General features: G+C 40.5%; 1 protein-coding gene across 1 annotated transcript in view; it reads left to right on the top strand.

Moving 5' to 3' along the window:
• Positions 1-15,858, top strand: part of msrab (methionine sulfoxide reductase Ab) — a 124,344-nt gene extending 108,486 nt beyond the window's left edge. The window contains exon 6 of the mRNA XM_055159066.1: positions 15,286-15,858. Within this exon, the coding sequence (XP_055015041.1) occupies positions 15,286-15,477 (192 nt within the window). The 3' untranslated portion in view covers positions 15,478-15,858. The remainder of the gene's footprint in view (positions 1-15,285) is intronic.
• Positions 15,859-18,952: the final 3,094 nt, after the last annotated feature.

Genomic DNA, 18,952 nt, shown 5'->3' with positions numbered 1-18,952 from the left:
CATGAACAAAGACTTAATTAATAATGATTCACGCTTAGTAAATGCTTAATAAAGGATAATTAGTCTTCACTTTAGAAAATCTCTCAAAAAGACTTAACTAACAGATAAACGCTGCCTGAATGATCATTGCATTGTATTATTAGTAAATCATTCTCTCATAGTTTATTAATCATTAATAAATGCTCAAATGTTTAGTTCATGAGTAATTAAGTATGAAATAATTATGAGTAACTATTTACAGCACAGTCAAATTAAGTGCAAGTGCGAATTCAGGTAGTAATTAAGTAGTTACTAAGCGTGAATCATTATGAATTAAGTCTTTGTTCATTATTAATTAAGTCTTTGTTCATGCTTTATTAAGGCTAAATAAGGTGTAGTTATTATAAAGTGTTACTGTTTTGGGTTTTTTTAGATCTGAAAGTGTCTCCCTTGAAAAACTCTGCTCAAAACAGGTCAGGGTGAAGTGGACAAAATATTTTTTAATGACAAAACTATTGGAGTTGGGAGATAAAAATCTGGGACTTTTCTTATTGAAAAGTTTGTGAACCTTCTAGAATTTTTTTCAGTCAAATCTGAGATGGTCGAGTGGGACATTTGGAGATTTGACGTGGACTGACCCAATATCCTCGTGAGAATTTAACAGAACGCTGCAGTCGCGTGAAAGAAATACTAAAATTCCATGACTTTTCCAAAACTTTCATTGAATTTACAAAATTCCATGACTTTTCCAGGATTTCCATGACCGTGGGAACCCTGATTCCACCTGTCAATCACTTCCATCTGAACACTGATTGACAGGGACCAGACTCACACCTTCATAAAGTTTTGAACGAGTGTAAATCCTCATCCTCTCCTCCTTTTGTCCATCCTCTCATCCTCTCCTTCACGTGTCACTCCTCTCCTCCAGCATCCATCCATCCATCCATCCTCTCCTCCTTCTCCTCCGTGCCCCATTTTCCCTTTCATCCCTTCATCTTCTCTTCCGTTCTTCCATTTTCTTCTCTATCGCTTCATCATCTCCTCACCATTTTCCTCTCATTTTTCCCTTCATCCTTCCATCTTCACCTCCTTTCTCTCATCATCTTTCATCCCTCCATCCCCCTACTCTATTCTCCCGTCCTCTTCTCCATTTCCTCTCTCCTCCTCATCCCTCCATCCTCTCTTCCATCCTCATATCTTCTTCTCTATCCCTTCATCCTCTCCTCCTCTCGTGTTTTCTCATCCATCTCTCATCCTGCTTTCTGTCCTGCCATCCTCCTCTTCATCCCTCCGTCTTCCCTCCCTCTTTTCTTTCCATCCCCCATTTTCTTCTTCATCTCTCCATCCCTCTGTCTTCCCTCCATCCTCTTTTATCCTCCCTCCACCTCCTCCAGCGCTCATTATTCCCTTCATTCTTTCCATCTTCACCTCCTTTCTCTCATCCTCTTCATCCCTCCATCCCTCTACTCTATTCTCCCGTCCTCTTCTCCATTTCCTCTCTCCTCCTCATCCCTCCATCCTCTCTTCCATCCTCATATCTTCTTCTCTATCCCTTCATCCTCTCCTCTTCTCGTGTTTTCTCATCCATCTCTCATCCTGCTTTCTGTCCTGCCATCCTCCTCTTCATCCCTCCGTCTTCCCTCCCTCTTTTCTTTCCATCCCCCATTTTCTTCTTCATCTCTCCATCCCTCTGTCTTCCCTCCATCCTCTTTTATCCTCCCTCCACCTCCCCCAGCGCTCATTATTCCCTTCATCCTTTCCATCCTTCTATCGCTTCATCATCTCCTCACCCTTTTCCACCCTCCATTTTTCCCTTCATCCTTCCATCTTCACTTCCTTTCTCTCATCCTCTTCATCCCTCCATCCCTCTACTCCATTCTCCCGTCCTCTTCTCCATTTCCTCTCTCCTCCTCATCCCTCCATCCTCTCTTCCATCCTCATATCTTCTTCTCTATCCCTTCATCCTCTCCTCCATTCTTCTATCCTCCACTCATGTTTTCTCATCCATCTTTCATCCTCTTCTCTGTCCCTTCATCCTTCCATCCCCCCATTTTCTTCTTCATCTCTCCATCCCTCTGTCTTCCCTCCATCCTCTTTTATCCTCCCTCCACCTCCCCCAGTGCTCATTATTCCCTTCATTCTTTCCATCCTTCATCCTCTCCTCCATCCCTTCATCCTCTTCTCTGTCCCGCCATCCTCCTCTCCATCCCTCCGTCTTCCCTCCCTCTTTCATCCTCCCTCTGTGTCCTCAACCCATCTTTCTCTCCATCCCCATTTTCTTCTTCATCTCTCCATCCCCCTATCCTCCCTCCACCTCCTTCAGTGCTCATTATTCCCTTCATCCTTCCATCTTCACCTCCTTTCTCTCATCCTCTTCATCCCTCCATCCCTCTACTCTATTCTCCCGCCCTCTTCTCCATTTCCTCTCTCCTCCTCATCCCTCCATCCTCTCTTCCATCATCTATTTCTACTTCATCCTTATATCTTCTTCTCTATCCCTTCATTCTCTCCTCTACTCATGTTTTTTCATCCATCTCTCATCCTCTTCTCTGTCCTGTCATCCTCCTCTTCATCCCTCCATCTTCCCTCCCTCTTTTATCCTCTCCATGTGTCCTAAACCCATCTTTCTATCCATCCCCCCATCCTCCTCCATCCCCCCAATTTTCTTCTTCATCTCTCCATCCCTCTGTTCTCTCCTCCGTCTCCTCCATGCCCCATTTCCCCCTTCATCTTCTCTTCCGTTCTCCCATCCTCTCCTCTATCTTCTTTCTTCCCTTCTTCATCCTCATCTTCTCCTCTATCATTTCATCATCTCCTCACCCTTTTCCTCTCCTCATTTTTCCCTTCATCCTTTCATCTTCACCTCCTTTCTCCCATCCTCCTCATCCCTCCATCCTCTCTTCCTTCATCTATTTCTACTCCATCCTCACATCTTCTTCTCTATCCCTTCATCCTCTCCTCCATTCTTCTCTCCTCTACTCATGCTTTCTCATCCATCTCTCATCCTCTTCTCTGTCCCTTCATCCCTCCGTCTTCCCTCCCTCTTTTATTCTCGCTATGTGTCCTCAACCCATCTTTCTTTCCATCCCCCCATTTTCTTCCTCATCTCTCCATCCCTCTATCCTCCCTCCACCTCCTCCAGCGCTCATTATTCCCTTCATCTTTTCCATCCTTCCTCCATCCCCTCATCCTCCCCTCCATCCTGCCATTCTCTCCTCCATTCTTCTATCCTCTACTCATGTTTTTTCATCCATCTCTCATCCTCTTCTCTGTCTACCCTCCATCCTTTTTTATCCTCCCTCCACCACCTCCACCGCTCATTATTCCCTTCATCCTTTCCATTCTTCTATCTCCCCTCCATCCCCTCGTCCTCTCCTCCATCCCTCCATTCTCTCTTCCATCATCTATTTGTCCTTATATCTTCTTCTCTATCCCTTCATCCTCTCCTCCATTCTTCTCTCCTCTACTCGTGTTTTCTCATCCATCTCTCCTCCTCTTCATTCCTCCGTCTTCCCTCCCTCTTTCATCCTCTCTGTGTCCTCAACCCATCTTCCTTTCCATCCCTCCATCCTCCCATTTTCTTCTTCATCTCTCCATCCCTCTGTCTTCCTTTCCATCCTTCTATCGCTTCATCATCTCCTCACCCTTTTTTACCCTCCATTTTTTCCTTCATCTTTCCATCTTCACCTCCTTTCTCTCATCCTCTTCATCCCTCCATCCCCCTACTCTATTCTCCCGTCCTCTTCTCCGTTTCCTCTCTCCTCCTCATCCCTCCATCCTCATATCTTCTTTTCTATCCCTTCATCCTCTCCTCCACTCTTCTATCCTCTTCTCGTGTTTTCTCATCCATCTCTCATCCTCTTCTCTGTCCCTTCATCCCTCCATCTTCCCTCCCTCTTTTATCCTTTCTACGTGTCCTCAACCCATCTTTCTTTCCATCCCCCCATTTTCTTCTTCATCTCTCCATCCTTCTGTCCTCCCTCCAGCTCCTTCAGCGCTCATTATTCCCTTCATCCTTTCCATCCTTCCTCCATCCCCTCGTCCTCTCCTCCATCCCCCGTCTTTCCATCGTCCCTCCTTCCATCCTCTCCTTCCATCCTCTCATCCACGTTTTCTCCATTTTCTCTCTCTCTCCTCTGCCCCGTCTTCTTTTATCCCCCCATCCTCTCCTCCACCCCTCATCCCTCCTTCCTCCTCCGCTGCTGCAGTGCGAGCGAGGGAGCGAGTGAAGGAGGGAGGGAGCGAGCGAGGGAGTGAAGGAGGAGAGGAGGGAGCAGCCACATAAGGTTAGCGTGTGGCGTGACGCTGTGCATTCTGATTTATACATCTAAAATGGCCGACGCAGCGCCGAGCCAGCGGGTCCCAAACTGCGGTCCCGCGTCCAGACCCTCCACCAGACCAAAGTAAAACCAGAACCAAACACTGTAAATGTCAAGAAAATATTTTTATTTTACACGCGATGCAAATATTTCACACTCGATTTTGATACGAAAAGAAAAGACTCGATATTTAAGACAAGTTTATTTGTGTTTGTGTTTTACAATTTACACACAGTTATTCAAAATGTTTTACAGAATAAGAAATATATTAAACCAGAAGTGTCAAACTCAAATTCACTGAGGCCAAAATGAAAAACTAAATATTTATTGCAAATTTCATCAACATCTGCATATTTTTTCTTCTTTCGACATATGTAATGTACGGAAGCCCTGAGAGGCAAGAGAGGGAAAAACAAGATGCAGGTCATTTGGGCTCTATTTTCTAAGTGTTTTTTTTTTTTTTTTTCACCAACTCAAAAAAAAAAAAAAAAAAATTTTAAAAAAAAAAAAAAAAATTCTGAATTTTTTTTTTCTTTCTTTTTTTTTTTTAGAAAAAAAAATTGTAGAAAAATGTGTAGAAATTTTATTTTATTTTTTTGGAGAAATTATAAATTTTTTCTTTTTTGAGTTGATGAAAAATAAATAAATAAAAACACTTAGACTTCCTGTACTTCTTGGTTAACTTAAACACTGAATCCAGAACAAGCAGAACAACAGATCCGGGTGTGAAACATACCTCCAAGACCTTTAATCTGGCCCTTGGCTGATTTTCTACTAATATATTTGAATTATATTTTCTATTAAAATCTTGTTAATTTTCTGTGGTGTTTTATCACAGCAGCGTCTCCAGCGTCTCTGTACGTGGCCCCTCCCACCAGAGCAGCACAAATGAAGACTTGTCTCTTTCCAAACGCTCTTAAAGGACGATCGTTTTGACTGTTGACCGTGACACCCTCATCAGAAAAATGTCCAACATGAGAAAAGTGGAGCCGAGTGCAGGATCTACCCCCCCCCCCCCAAAAAAAATGGACTTATTCCTGTTTACAGAACAAGTTCATGTTAAAACTTTGTGTTGAAATTGTATTTTTCTTAAAGTTTCAGGTTCTTCATAATATTATAATATTTTGTAAAAGAAAGAGTTCATCAATTAAAAAAGATTTCTGTAATAGATTTGTGTTTCTCTGCACAAATATTTGAATTTATTGTTATTTTTGGGGTTTATATGACATGAGTTTTCTGATCCGGACACTTTGGATCAAAGTCGGTTGGATACGACCCCCGGAACAAAATGAGTTTGACACTCCTGGTCTATCTGAAGCCGTTCAGCTCTAAAACGTGTTTGATTTGATCTCACGGGCCAAATATAATTATGTCATGGCCCAAATTTGCACCCCGAGCCTGAGTTTGACATGTCTGCATTAAAATCACAATTCAAACAAATCAAAACATAAATCATCATAAAATTAAAAAGAAAGAGACATTAAATGAGAAGAAAGCGGAATGAAAAATGAAAACCTTTCAGCAGAGGTGGGGACTTGCAATTCGTGACTTGGACTCAACTCAGACCTGAGTCTTTATATTTAAGGCTTGAGACTTGATTTAATAAAACAGACCGAGACTTGGGACTCGACTTGGACTTGAAGGTCAGTGACTTGGGACTTGAGAAGACTTGATGCTTCTCCTTAAAGAAAATACTTTCTCTTTACGGTGCCTAATTTTACAGGAACAAACTGCAACACGTCCCTCCCACTTCTGTTTGTTATTTTGGATGGAACTGAAGTACTGTGATACTCAAAAGTACTACAGTAATACACAGTAATATACAGTACAATACAGTAAAACAGAGGGAACAACACAGAACATGATCCTTCCATTTCAGTGCATTTGACATAACAAAATAATTGGATTTTAAAACTTGAAATCTTTCTGTTCTGACTGTAATGATTCACACTAAAATCTTGTCAAGACGTTTAACAATGAAAAATGTAAGCATTTCTACAACTCTTATATAAATACTCAAATATAAATATATCATGACTTTTTAAGCACAGTTAAGTTTATATTTGGTACTTTTGGTTTAAAGACTTGAAGAGCTCAAAGAAGACGACTTGGACTTGCCTTTTTTTACTTGGGACTTGACTCAGACTTGAGGTCAAAGACTTGAGACTTACTTGAGACTCGCAAAACAACGACTTGGTCCCACCTCTGCCTTTCAGTCACACGCAGCGAAAGCGTTTTGAGGCAGAGTCTGTTTCACGTGTTCAAGAAGATCTGAAACTCTAACTCCTCGTGTTTAGTCCTGCACCAAATCCAACCCCCAGGAGCTCGCCACCCCAAGGGATTCCTTAAATTTATGTCTTGTGCATAATAAGTAAAATGTCATTAAAGGTTGTATAGAGGATTTTCCAAGGAACGAGAAATCCAGCGACTGTTTGTCCTTTTTCAAATGTTGCGCATGTGTGAAACCACCTCCCCTCCCCCACAGCTCCTACGTAGAAACACCTCCTCCCTCCTCCTCCTTACGCCACAAACAGGTTTGTTTACAGCCGGTGCTGCACATGACTTGTAAACAACTAACTACAGTGTTGGTTAGACAAGACGGAGAAGTGAGGAGCAGGGGGAAGAGTGGATCGCGGCGGAGAGAGAGGAGCAGGGAAAGGCAGAGAAGGGCAGCGGACGGGCAGGAAAGATTCAGTGCGAATGAACTAACTACAACACGCAGCAGCAAGCGGACTCTTTCTTTGCCTTGAAAATTACGTTTTCAGACATAGGATATCACATTCGTGTCCTGAAAAACGTTTGTCTCGCTCTTGGAAATAAAGTACGTTTTCATAATAAGCAGAAGTTTCCTGTCCAGGAGTAATTTGTGGACCAGTGGTTCAGTCTTTAGACTCTTCGTCTGCTTCAGTTGCGCCATCGCTGGAATGAATCTTCAAGAATCACCTTAGTTTGGCTTCGCTGCTTTTCCCCTTGTCTTCTTCTTTCAGCGACCTCAAAAATTGACTTTCTTTTGCGGCGAACTGCTCCTGGATTCTTGTCGCCATCGCAACAAACTTTGTGCGAACTGCGAGGAAGATATAGGTAAAAAAAAAGCCGCTAAGAACTGTTGCGTTGGTGGAGTAAACAGCGTCTGTGCGTCTTGCGTCTGTGGACTGTGTGACAGTCGTACGTAAACCACGTAACGGCGGCGCAGGCAAGTCAGTTACACTAGAAACGTAGGGAGTTTGATTGACAGCCTGTCAGCTCACAGATAACGAGGCAGTGTCGTTATCTATTGGCAAATGTTTAGCCCCACCACGTCCAGAGTTGATGAATTTTTATTCTCTTTTCTTTGGTCATCATAATTACAAGGCGACTGCATCTATAATCTATCACTGACAATTTGAAACAAAAAAAATCCTCCATACAACCTTTAATTATCATTGTAGGTGGATTATTTTGATGCCTAACTTGGCGCACCGACAAAGGGATAATAGTTTATGTTTAATAAGCATCAACTGTTCCCCGTCTTAGGTTGCACTCACACTGTGACTTTAGAACAGGCATGTCCAAACTATAGCCTGTGGGTCAAATGTGGCCCCTCAAACAAATTCAACCACTGTGGTCATTCGTGAGAAGAGAGTTGAAAGTTTGTCGTCCACAGATTTCCTCTCATATCTTAGTGAGATCTGTGTCACGTGGAAACAGAGGGAGGACCCAAAACGCAGGACTGCTTCAAAATATTTAATGACAACTCAAAAAAATCCAAAACTCAAGACTAAATTGCCATGACAAGAGACACGGAGAAACTCGGACAGAGACAATGGACCAACCAAGGGCAGAGGAGAACACAGGGTATAAACGCACACACATGAATGAGACACAGGTGAGACACATGAGGGCGGAGCAAACAATCAACAACAACAAACAATCAGGAAGTAAAACTCAGAACTACAAGCAGACAAAACAAATGTCAAAATAAAACACAAATTACAACCACTACAAAACATGAACCATGACAATCTGAGCTTTCTCGATTCCTTAGTACTGACAGTTGACTTAGTGTCCAAAGGCTTGATTTGCAACACGAGGCATAATCTTTTTCCAATCTTTCTGAGCAATATGGAGGATCATCAGCACATTTTACCCTCTAGCAGTGGGACCGCAAGTTTCAGGCGTCCATCTCTTGCCAGGGTCACGTGTTGTTTTTTGCTCTGTAAAGCACTTTGTGATTTTTTTATCTGTGAAAGGTGCTATATAAATAAAGATTTACTTACTTAATTACTTACTTACTTACTTTAAAAGAGGGAGCCACTGTCTGTGTGAATGTTCATGTGTGTCTCTTCACCAAGCGTTGGATTGTTCACCCACTAATAGGGAACATGAGCTGGTTTAGATGGTTGTGAGACAAGTTTGTTTTACTCTACTGTTCATGTGTTGTTGTTAGGGCTGCAACGATATCCAAGTCTCACGATACGATATCATCACGGTATGAAACTCACACTACGATATTTATTGCGATATCGTGGAAAAGCTCATGATTAGATCTTGTACTGCACTGATACGGAGCAAAGGATCATGGTCTATGTAGTTCCCTCTGGGGTTTTTTAGCTCTTGCTGCACCGTTCTCACTGGGTTTTTCTCAGAATATTCAGGATACTTTGGCCCGTCGACGCAATATCCTGATTTCTCTCTCCTGGAGCTGTACTGAGCACATACGAACTCAAGTTACGAAAACAATAAGCGCAGTTACTTTCCCAAAACGACTCAAACTCCCACCAGGACTTTAAAGTAATAATATTTTACACTTGTTAACAAAATAAAGCGTCTAACTTTTAAGACCAGGCTCACTTTTGTGTCACTTGTGAATAATAAAGCTTCTTTGTGATATAAATCTGTGAAAAAACACTCTATAAATACAAACTTAACTTACTTCCTTGTGTTGCTCCTGAACTAAACTGATGCTTTCAGGCTCTGTTGTGTTTTCCAGCTGTTAAAAAATGACTTTTACTGAAGCTGTGTTTACTGAAGCTCCACAGTCTCACGTTCTTACTTGAATGTACGTCTACTTTTTAACTGTTAGAACCTCTTAATTCGGCAAAGTTGCTCCACGTTTAACCTCCTTGCCCAAATCTGTGCCATAGAAACCGGTGTAAATATCGAGGAGACTCTGGTTCCTCATGTGCACAGAGACGTGAATGTCCTGGTTTCTCTGAGCGCAGGTGAACACCACATCCAGAAAACTGTCAGAACCAGGATAAAGACTCATAACCGGGAAACTCCAGCACAAGTAAACAAACTTACAGACCAGTATGGAGCATAAGTCTTCATTTAAGCAAAGAGACTTGTAAGAGAGTCTTGTGAGAACTTTGTCGATACGATGTCACCATATTTCGGTTATTGTCACATCCACAGTTGTCGCAATATTAATCCTGCTCAACATTACATCGTAGTGCGTTCTTTTCTGTTCCCAGATGTGCTCTTGTATCTTTGTTCCGTAGTGTTTCATGCGGGTCTGTGGCTGCGCTCGAGTGTTATGGATCTGGAGTTTACCTGCGCTCAAACAAATCTGTGCACACGAGGAATCAGAGTATCGTCGAATCCATGTGTCGTTCGTTCATTCGTTTTTCAATATAAAACCAAAAATAAGAAAACGAAAAAACAACAGTTTTCTTCGTTATTTGTCTCCAAAACCTACAAAAATGAAAAAACAGATGATGATTCGTTCTTTCAGTTTTCGATTTTGTGTTTAAATGAAAAATGGAAAAAAAAAGGCTCCATGACTGCGATGCTGGATTTTTGCACCGCGTACGGACTGAACCAGGACGGATCCAGGTCCAGGACCAGAACGGGACCAGGGCGGGACCAGGGCGGGACCAGGGCGGGACCAGGGCAGACTCTGAGCTTTGACTCCGAGCCTCCGCGGGGTCTGAGCCTCAGCTTGAGCTCCAGCCCTGCCTGGGCTCTGAGCCTACGGTCTGGTTCCGGTCTGGTCCTGGTTTGGTCTCGGTCTCTGTTCCGGTCTCAGTCTCGGTCTGGTCCCGGCCTGGTCCTAGTCTGGTCTCGGTCTCAGTCCCGCTCTGGTCTCAGTCTCTGTCCGGTCCTGGTTTCAGTTCTGATCTCAGTCTCGGTCTGGTCTCGGTCTCAGTCCCACTCTGGTCTCAGTCTCTGTCTGGTCCTGGTTTCAGTTCTGATCTCAGTCTTGGTCTGGTCTTGGTCTCAGTCACGCTCTGGTCCCGGTGCGGACCTGGATCAGTCCTGGTTCAGTCCATATGCAGTGCAAAAGTCCGACATCGCAGTCATGGAAGTCACGTAAACGGCCATCATCCGTTTTTTCCATTTTTCATTTAAACACAAAATCGAAAACTGAAAAATACACATCATAATCTGTTTTATCATTTTGGTTTTGGAGACAAATAACGAAGAAAACAGTTGTTGTTTTTTCGTTTTCTTATTTTTGGTTTTATATTTAAAAGACGAATGAACGAACGACACACGGATTCGACGATACTCTGATTCCTCGTGTGCACAGATTTGTTTGAGCGCAGGTAAACTCCAGATCCATAACACTCGAGCGCAGCCACAGACCCGTATGAAACACTACGGAACAAAGATACAAGAGCACATCTGGGAACAGAAAAGAACGCACTACGATGTAATGTGGAGCAGGATTAATATTGCAACAACTGTGGATGTGACAATAACCGAAATATGGTGACATCGTATCGACAAAGTTCTCACAAGACTCTCTTACAAGTCTCTTTGCTTAAATGAAGACTTATGCTCCATACTAGTCTGTAAGTTTGTTTACTTGTGCTGGAGTTTCCCGGTTATGAGTCTTTATCCTGGTTCTGACAGTTTTCTGGATGTGGTGTTCACCTGCGCTCAGAGAAACCAGGACATTCACGTCTCTGTGCACATGAGGAACCAGAGTCTCCTCGATATTTACACCGGTTTCTATGGCACAGATTTGGGCAAGGAGCTAAACGTGGAGCAACTTTGCCGAATTAAGAGGTTCTATCAGTTAAAAAGTAGACGTACATTCAAGTAAGAACGTGAGACTGTGGAGCTTCAGTAAACACAGCTTCAGTAAAAGTCGTTTTTAACAGTTGGAAAACACAAACAGAGCCTCAAAGCATCAGTTTAGTTCAGGAGCAACACAAGGAAGTAAGTTAAAATAATAAAACCAGTCAAATGAAATAAGAGCAAAATCACAGAATACCAATAAATAGTAAAAATACATTAAAAAAAATAAATTAAATAAATAAAAAACACAGAGGAGCACACAACTCACGGCTGTGTTAAAAGCCAGAGAATAAAAGTGGGTCTTAAGACGAGACTTTAAACTCATCAGACGGTTTCACTTTGTGGAAACCGTGTGACCTCGCAGTGTTAGGATTCCTTCGCTCTACGGTAGACAGGCACTTTTTTATTTAACAGATTCAGAAAACTTTATTGATCCCATAAGGCAATTCATTAGCAACATCTCTCTTCTCACACACACACAAACACAACACAGTGGGTTAGTCCCTTACAGTTCACCAGTGGAACTCAAAATAAAGTACAAATTACAGTGTAAAACTTTCAGAAAACTGTTCCCTTAGAATTTAACAACTTAATAGCAAAGGGCACAAAAGAATTAGAGAACTAGTTAGTCTTTTGTATCGGGGCATAAAACCGACTGCAGTTTGTTTTTATCCTTCACAGACAAGGATTCAAACCAGCAAATAAAAGAAAAAGTAAGAAGACTTTCGATAAAAGAACAATAAAAATGGGTTAAGAATCATTTTATTCACATTAAAAGAGTTCAGTTTCCTCAATAAATATAATCTTTGCTGCCCTCGTTTGACGACGCTTTCAGTGTTTAGGTCAAATTTCAGTTTATTGTCCATCACGGTGCCCAGATATTTGTAGCTATCAACTATTTCAAGATCATCACCGTGGACGACACCAACACTGTGGGAAGGTGCACGTCTAAAATCAATCACCGTGTCCTTAGTTTTGGCAACGTTCAAATCCAGGTAGTTTTCCTCACAACCACTGGACAATTTAACCAATCGCTGCTGTTTGGTCGTGACGTTTGTAATGCGTCAAATCTTGTAGGACGAAGGACAATAACGTCTTTCCCCTTGATAAAATTCACCAAACCTTCTCTTTGGTTCAGTTTTAAATCCTCGATCTCGGGAATCGTTGACAACACAGAATGTCTGACTCTTCGCTGATTGGCTGGTGCCCGAACTCGCACTTTCAGGGTTTTTGTGACACATCTAGTTTGTTCTGATTCTTGACCTAGTCGTTGGAAAGAAATGAAATCGAGCAGAGGCACTAACCTGGTTAAACTATTATATATTATATATTATTATACTACTATCTAAATTAAATTATCATTACTGTTTTACTTTGTCTCCATTTTGATTTTTATAATAACCTTTAGGAGTTTTATGTTTTTGTTTTTATGTTTAAATGGTTGTATATATGGATGAAACACTGGGATGGGGAGTTGCTCTTGATTTTAAATTATTGTATTGTAATTTTTCTGTTGCATGTGAAGCACTTTTTGCTACATTTCAAATGTATGAAAAGTGATGTACAAATAAAGTTTGATTGATTGATTGATTGATATACTGGCTTATCCAGGAGACTGAAATCAGGATATTACGTCTACACGGACCCTCACAAAACCAAGATACTCAAAAAAAAAAAAAATCTATCTTGACCGGGAAACTCAAGCGCATATAAACAATGTGTTCTTGTACATGTGCAGCTCAAGAACTACTGAAGAAAGGTTCGTTTCTGTCTTGTCAATGTTTTTTTTTTAGTACTGATACCTTCTCAAACGAGTATTTAGTTTTGGTTTTTACTAGTAGTAGTTTTATTAATCCAATCCACATCATTATAAACATCAAATATCTCATTTTCAACCCTTCTTGACAGGCCTTATACTGGTTTAAATTCTCTACAAATCGTGTTTCATCTTTATTTATTTTAATTCTGTTTGTTTCTTGGTCCTATATTCTGTTTTTTCACTTGTGTCTGAGCAAAATCTGTCTTTCCTCGCACAGATGTATTGCTTTAAAAGCAACTCTCGAGGTCAAAATAAATCCACTGTGTGCTGTCCGCGTCTGTTATAAAGTGTTTTATTGTCCGATAATCAGGATGTGTGTGATTAGGATGCTAGTAGTTGTCAGCTTTATGTTCAAAACTCTCATAAACTTTCATAAGGTAAGAGAGGAATAACTTTGGGCCACTGCAAACTGTTTTAAATGATCTGGTTCTGTTTTTCACGTTTTTAAGAGACTTTAATTCTTATTACAAACCATTTTTAAGTTATTTTTTTTTTAGTTTGGTTTTAGTTTTGATTAGTATGTTGTAAAAGTGCCGTGTGCAAAAAAGAGTTCTGTCTGAATTTACACTCGTGTCCACATTATTGTTCTGAGCGATTTGAGGAAAACTGTCTCGTTGTGATTACATTTGGGATTTATGTTTTTAATGACAAGATTCTGTTCAAAATTCACATTTTCTTCTTTTTTCTCTATCTTTTTTTCCAGAAAAATTGACAAAAATATAGAAATGTGAACTGACATTTTAGGATTTGTTTATGTGTGAAGGAAATGACAAGTCCAGCGCTGAACACTGTGCACGGTGTGAAAGTAAGACGACACTGCCCCCGTGTGGACAGAATCGTGCGCTACAACTACGAGAGTTTGAAGTCACGTGTGCAGGTTTTTTACTCTTTGGATGGTGATGTTTTCAAAAGTCACAGTTTCATTTAAACATGAAAAACAGAACTGGTTCATTTGAAACACTTCACAGCTTCCAGAGTTCTTCCTCACGCGTCTTAAACATTCTGAGCATCACAACTTTAGTTTTTCCGTCACAGTCGCCGTAACAAATGTGATGCTGTCCACACAGTTCGATGCAGATGTGCACAGTGACCTGATCTTTGACCTGAGCACCACTGTTGAGCAAGTGACTTCAAAACTGTCATCTGTTATTTATGACGTGTTTCTGTCATTTCAAAGTATTTCGTTACATTACAGTATTACTGTGTTTAAAATCGAAGGCATTAATCTACTGTTGCAGCACTTTTAAATTACTCACCAAAATAACTGGAAATATGGATTTGGCATCTAAATGTGAACAGGGGAAAAGTCATGAAATTTTGTCGGTGAAAAAGTGTGGGACTTTTTCACTGATAAAATTTCAGAGTTTAATGATGTACTGTGTACTGGTGTTATTTGAAGTACACAGTATACTGATACTCTGTGTACTTGTGTTACTTGTAGTACATAGTATAATGATACTTTGTGTACTTGTGTTACTTGTAGTACATAGTATAATGATACTTTGTGTACTTGTGTTACTTGTAGTACATAGTATAATGATACTTTGTGTACTTGTGTTACTTGTAGTACATAGTATAATGATACTTTGTGTACTTATTATTGATTGCATTTATATATCGCCTTTGAAGATCCCCAAATCTCTTTACACTTCATTATTCAGTCACTCCACACTCAGTGGTGTAAACTACTACTGTAGCCACAGCTGCCCTGGGGCAGACTGATTAAAGCGAGGCTGCCAATCTGCGCCATCGGCCCCTCAGACCAACACCAACACACACACACACACCACTTTCATACTAGGCAATGTGGGTGAAGTGTCTTGCCTAAGGACACAAAGATAGTTGTTTTTTTGTTTTGTTTTTTTTGCCACCGGCGCCTCACTGTGGCTACTTGTTTTATTTGTAGTACACAGTGTAATCATGTACTGTATACTGGTGTTATTTGAAGTACACAGTATACTGATGCTCTGTGTACTTGTGTTATTTGTAGTACACAGTATAATCATGTACAGTATAATAATACTGCTGTGTACTTGTGTTATTTGTAGTACACAGTATAATCATGTACAGTATAATAATACTGTGTGTACTTGTGTTACTTGTAGTACACAGTATAATCATGTACAGTATAATAATACTGCGTGTACTTGTACTGTGTTCCAGGAGTTGTCTGAGAAAGGCCTCGGTTCCATCACCACTCAGATCTCTGAGCTCACACAGTTTTACTACGCGGAGGATTATCACCAGCAGTACCTCCACAAAGTACCTAAAGGATACTGCGGTCTGAAGGGGACCGGGGTCAGCTGTCCCCTCGGGGGCCCGGAACACGACCAGGACCAGGACCAGGACCTGTAGCTGCTCACAGTCCTGCACCTACCAGTCGTACATGTGTGTGCAGGGTAAAGCTCTAACGCAAAAGTACAACTCATTTTGGAATAATCTTAAAAACGGAAGGAGTTTTAAGTAATTCAGGTAATTTCCTAAAATAAAAAATAAAAAATCCGTAGCGGTGGTGCATCACTGTGGGCTTTTGTGCGCACAGAGAAGCTGCTCTAACAGTGAGGCCTGTGGGACTGTCCTGCACACACACTTTTTATTCCAAAACCCAAAAGCTTTTCTAATACTATACCACATTTTTACACTAGAATCACATTTAATTTTAAAGTATTTTAAAAAGTACTGTGATTGGACTACAGTAAAACACATTTGAATGCAGGTATTAAATATTTAGTCAAATACATTTAGTAAACGCACAAATATTCTCCCCGTACATCAGATACTCACGAGAAAACCAGACTGGAAACCAAAAACTTGTTGTAACTTCATTAAAATGAGAGTGTGAGTCCACAGATAAAAGCTTCAAATCGAATCATGTCACTTTGTAAAATGATCTGCTGCCTCCACTTCCGTTTCCTCGGCCGTTTCAGATTTGTTCAGTGTTTTGTCTTCGTAAACGTGCTCACTGTGCCAATAAACTCTGGACCAAACTCTGGTGTTTTATGTTTGTTCTGTGTCTGAAAAGCATCACAGTGACACGTCTGCACCTGTCGGGGAGTAACAGATTACATATGAGTAACTGTATTCAGTTACAGTTACTGTTTCAGTGAGTGGTCATTGGATTACAGTTACTTTGTTGGAATAAATGGATTAAACAGCGGGATTTTCTTGTTTTCACATTTTGGGCTAAATCCCCCCTTTTTTTTTTTCGGTAATTCCACTCATTGCTGGACACTAAACCAGGACTAAACCAGGTCTAAAACCAGGTCTAAACCAGGTCTAAACCAGGATTAAAACAGGTCTAAAACCAGGTCTAAAACCAGGTCTAAAACCAGGTCTAAACCAGGACTAAACCAGGACTAAAACAGGTCTAAAACAGGTCTAAAACCGGTCTAAACCAGGACTAAACCAGGATTAAAACAGGTCTAAAACCAGGTCTAAAACCAGGTCTAAACCAGGACTAAACCAGGTCTAAACCAGGACTAAAACCAGGACTAAACCAGGACTAAAACCAGGTCTAAACCAGGACTAAACCAGGATTAAAACCAGGTCTAAAACCAGGTCTAAAACCAGGTCTAAAACCAGGTCTAAACCAGGACTAAACCAGGTCTAAAACCAGGTCTAAACCAGGACTAAACCAGGATAAACCAGGTCTAAAACCAGGTCTAAAACCAGGTCTAAACCAGGACTAAACCAGGACTAAACCAGGTCTAAACCAGGTCTAAACCAGGTCTAAACCAGGATTAAAACAGGTCTAAAACCAGGTCTAAAACCAGGTCTAAACCAGGACTAAACCAGGTCTAAACCAGGTCTAAACCAGGACTAAACCAGGACTAAACCAGACTAAACCAGGTCTAAACCAGGACTAAACCAGGATTAAAACCAGGTCTAAAACCAGGTCTAAACCAGGTCTAAACCAGGTCTAAACCAGGTCTAAAACCAGGTCTAAACCAGGACTAAACCAGGTCCTAAACCAGGATTAAAACCAGGTCTAAAACCAGGTCTAAAACCAGGTCTAAAACCAGGTCTAAAACCAGGTCTAAAACCAGGTCTAAACCAGGTCTAAAAGGACCAGGTAAACCAGGTCTAAACCAGGTCTAAACTAAACCAGGTCTAAAACCAGGTCTAAAAACCAGGTCTAAACCAGGTCTAAAACCAGGTCTAAACCAGGTCTAAACCAGGATTAAACCAGGACTAAACCAGGACTAAACCAGGTCTAAAACCAGGTCTAAAACAGGATTTAATTAAATCATGCTGCGTGGATCATGTCTCCTCTTCTATCAATAATATTTTTAATAAAGTTTGGTCTTTTTATTTTCTTTTATCAGACAAAACTTCTTATGTGAAGATTTCCTCGTCTTTGCTTTTCTCTACAGTAAATCAAGTAATCCAAAGTATTCAGATTACATTACTCACTTTAAGTAATTTAATGGATTACGTTACAAACTACATTTTGCGGTCTGTAATCTGTAATCTGTAGGGGATTACATTTTAAAAGTCACCTTCCCGACACTGCACATTTTATAATTACTAATGAAACATAAACACACACTCAGATGACAGAGTGCAGTACCAACAAGTGTCCAGCAGATGGAGACAAACACCACAAACTGCACATTTATAGAAAACTGAGACATGAATTTAACCAAATGTTTAGTTCATTTTTGGTTTGTGTGGATATAAAGGTTTAAAGATTCAATCAAACAAACTGAATCAAGAAATGACCAACATCCACAATGATTTATTCTTTGAAATGAATGTCTTTTAAAGGACAATAGGTGAAATAATGCACAGTTTGGTATTTGAAGTTAGACAATAAAATGAGACAAACCGTTGCATTCATTTGCACTGAGGACAGATTTTCCAACCTTAACCAATGGAAATAAATAAATAAATAAATAAATATGAAATGAAATTCTCGTGGACCCGTCCTCATGTTGGATCTGGTTGAAATTGTGTTTTATCCGACCCCTCGTTATGAAAATTGTCAATATAAAGTTTTGTCACTTGTAGATTTACTCAGAGTGGTAAATGGTCACATGTTTATACACTTTCGAGCGCATTTACAACCACACACACACACACACACACACACACACACACACACACACACACACACACACACACACACACACACACACACACACACACACACACACACACACACACACACACATTCACCAGAGGGGGTGAGGTGGGTTAAGTGTCTTGCCCAAGGACACAACAACATCTGTGGGAACTAGAATCGCACCTCCGACATGTCTGATCTGACAGTTCAACCAATGTTGCTGTAGGGTTTTTTTTATATATCGAAAGAGCGCAAAGAGTAACTGCTACATTTACTCAAGTAAAAGTACTGTTCCACTGCAATGTATTACTCTACTTAAGTAGAAGTACTGTTAAACTGTACTATATTATTCTATTCAAGTAAAAGTACTGTTACACTGCAATAAATTACTGTACTCAAGTAAAAGTACTGTTACACTGCAATATATTACTGTACTCAAGTAAAAGTACTGTTACACTGTACTATATTACTCTACTCAAGTAAAAGTACTGTTACACTGTACTGTACATTACTCTACTCAAGTAAAAGTACTGTTACACTGCAATATATTACTCTACTCAAGTAAAAGTACTGTTACACTGTACTATATATTACTCTACTCAAGTAAAAGTACTGTTACACTGTACTATATATTACTCTACTCAAGTAAAAGTACTGTTACACTGTATTATATAATACTCAAGTAAAAATACTTTTACACTGTATTATATATTACTCTAGTCAAAGTACTGTTACACTGTATTATATATTACTCCAGTAAAAGTA

Source organism: Boleophthalmus pectinirostris, unplaced genomic scaffold (genome assembly GCF_026225935.1).
Source record: "Boleophthalmus pectinirostris isolate CB_2022bp ecotype Guang Dong unplaced genomic scaffold, ASM2622593v1 HiC_scaffold_10, whole genome shotgun sequence".
Lineage (NCBI taxonomy): Eukaryota > Metazoa > Chordata > Actinopteri > Gobiiformes > Gobiidae > Boleophthalmus > Boleophthalmus pectinirostris.
This window is presented reverse-complemented; position numbering and strand designations above follow the sequence as displayed.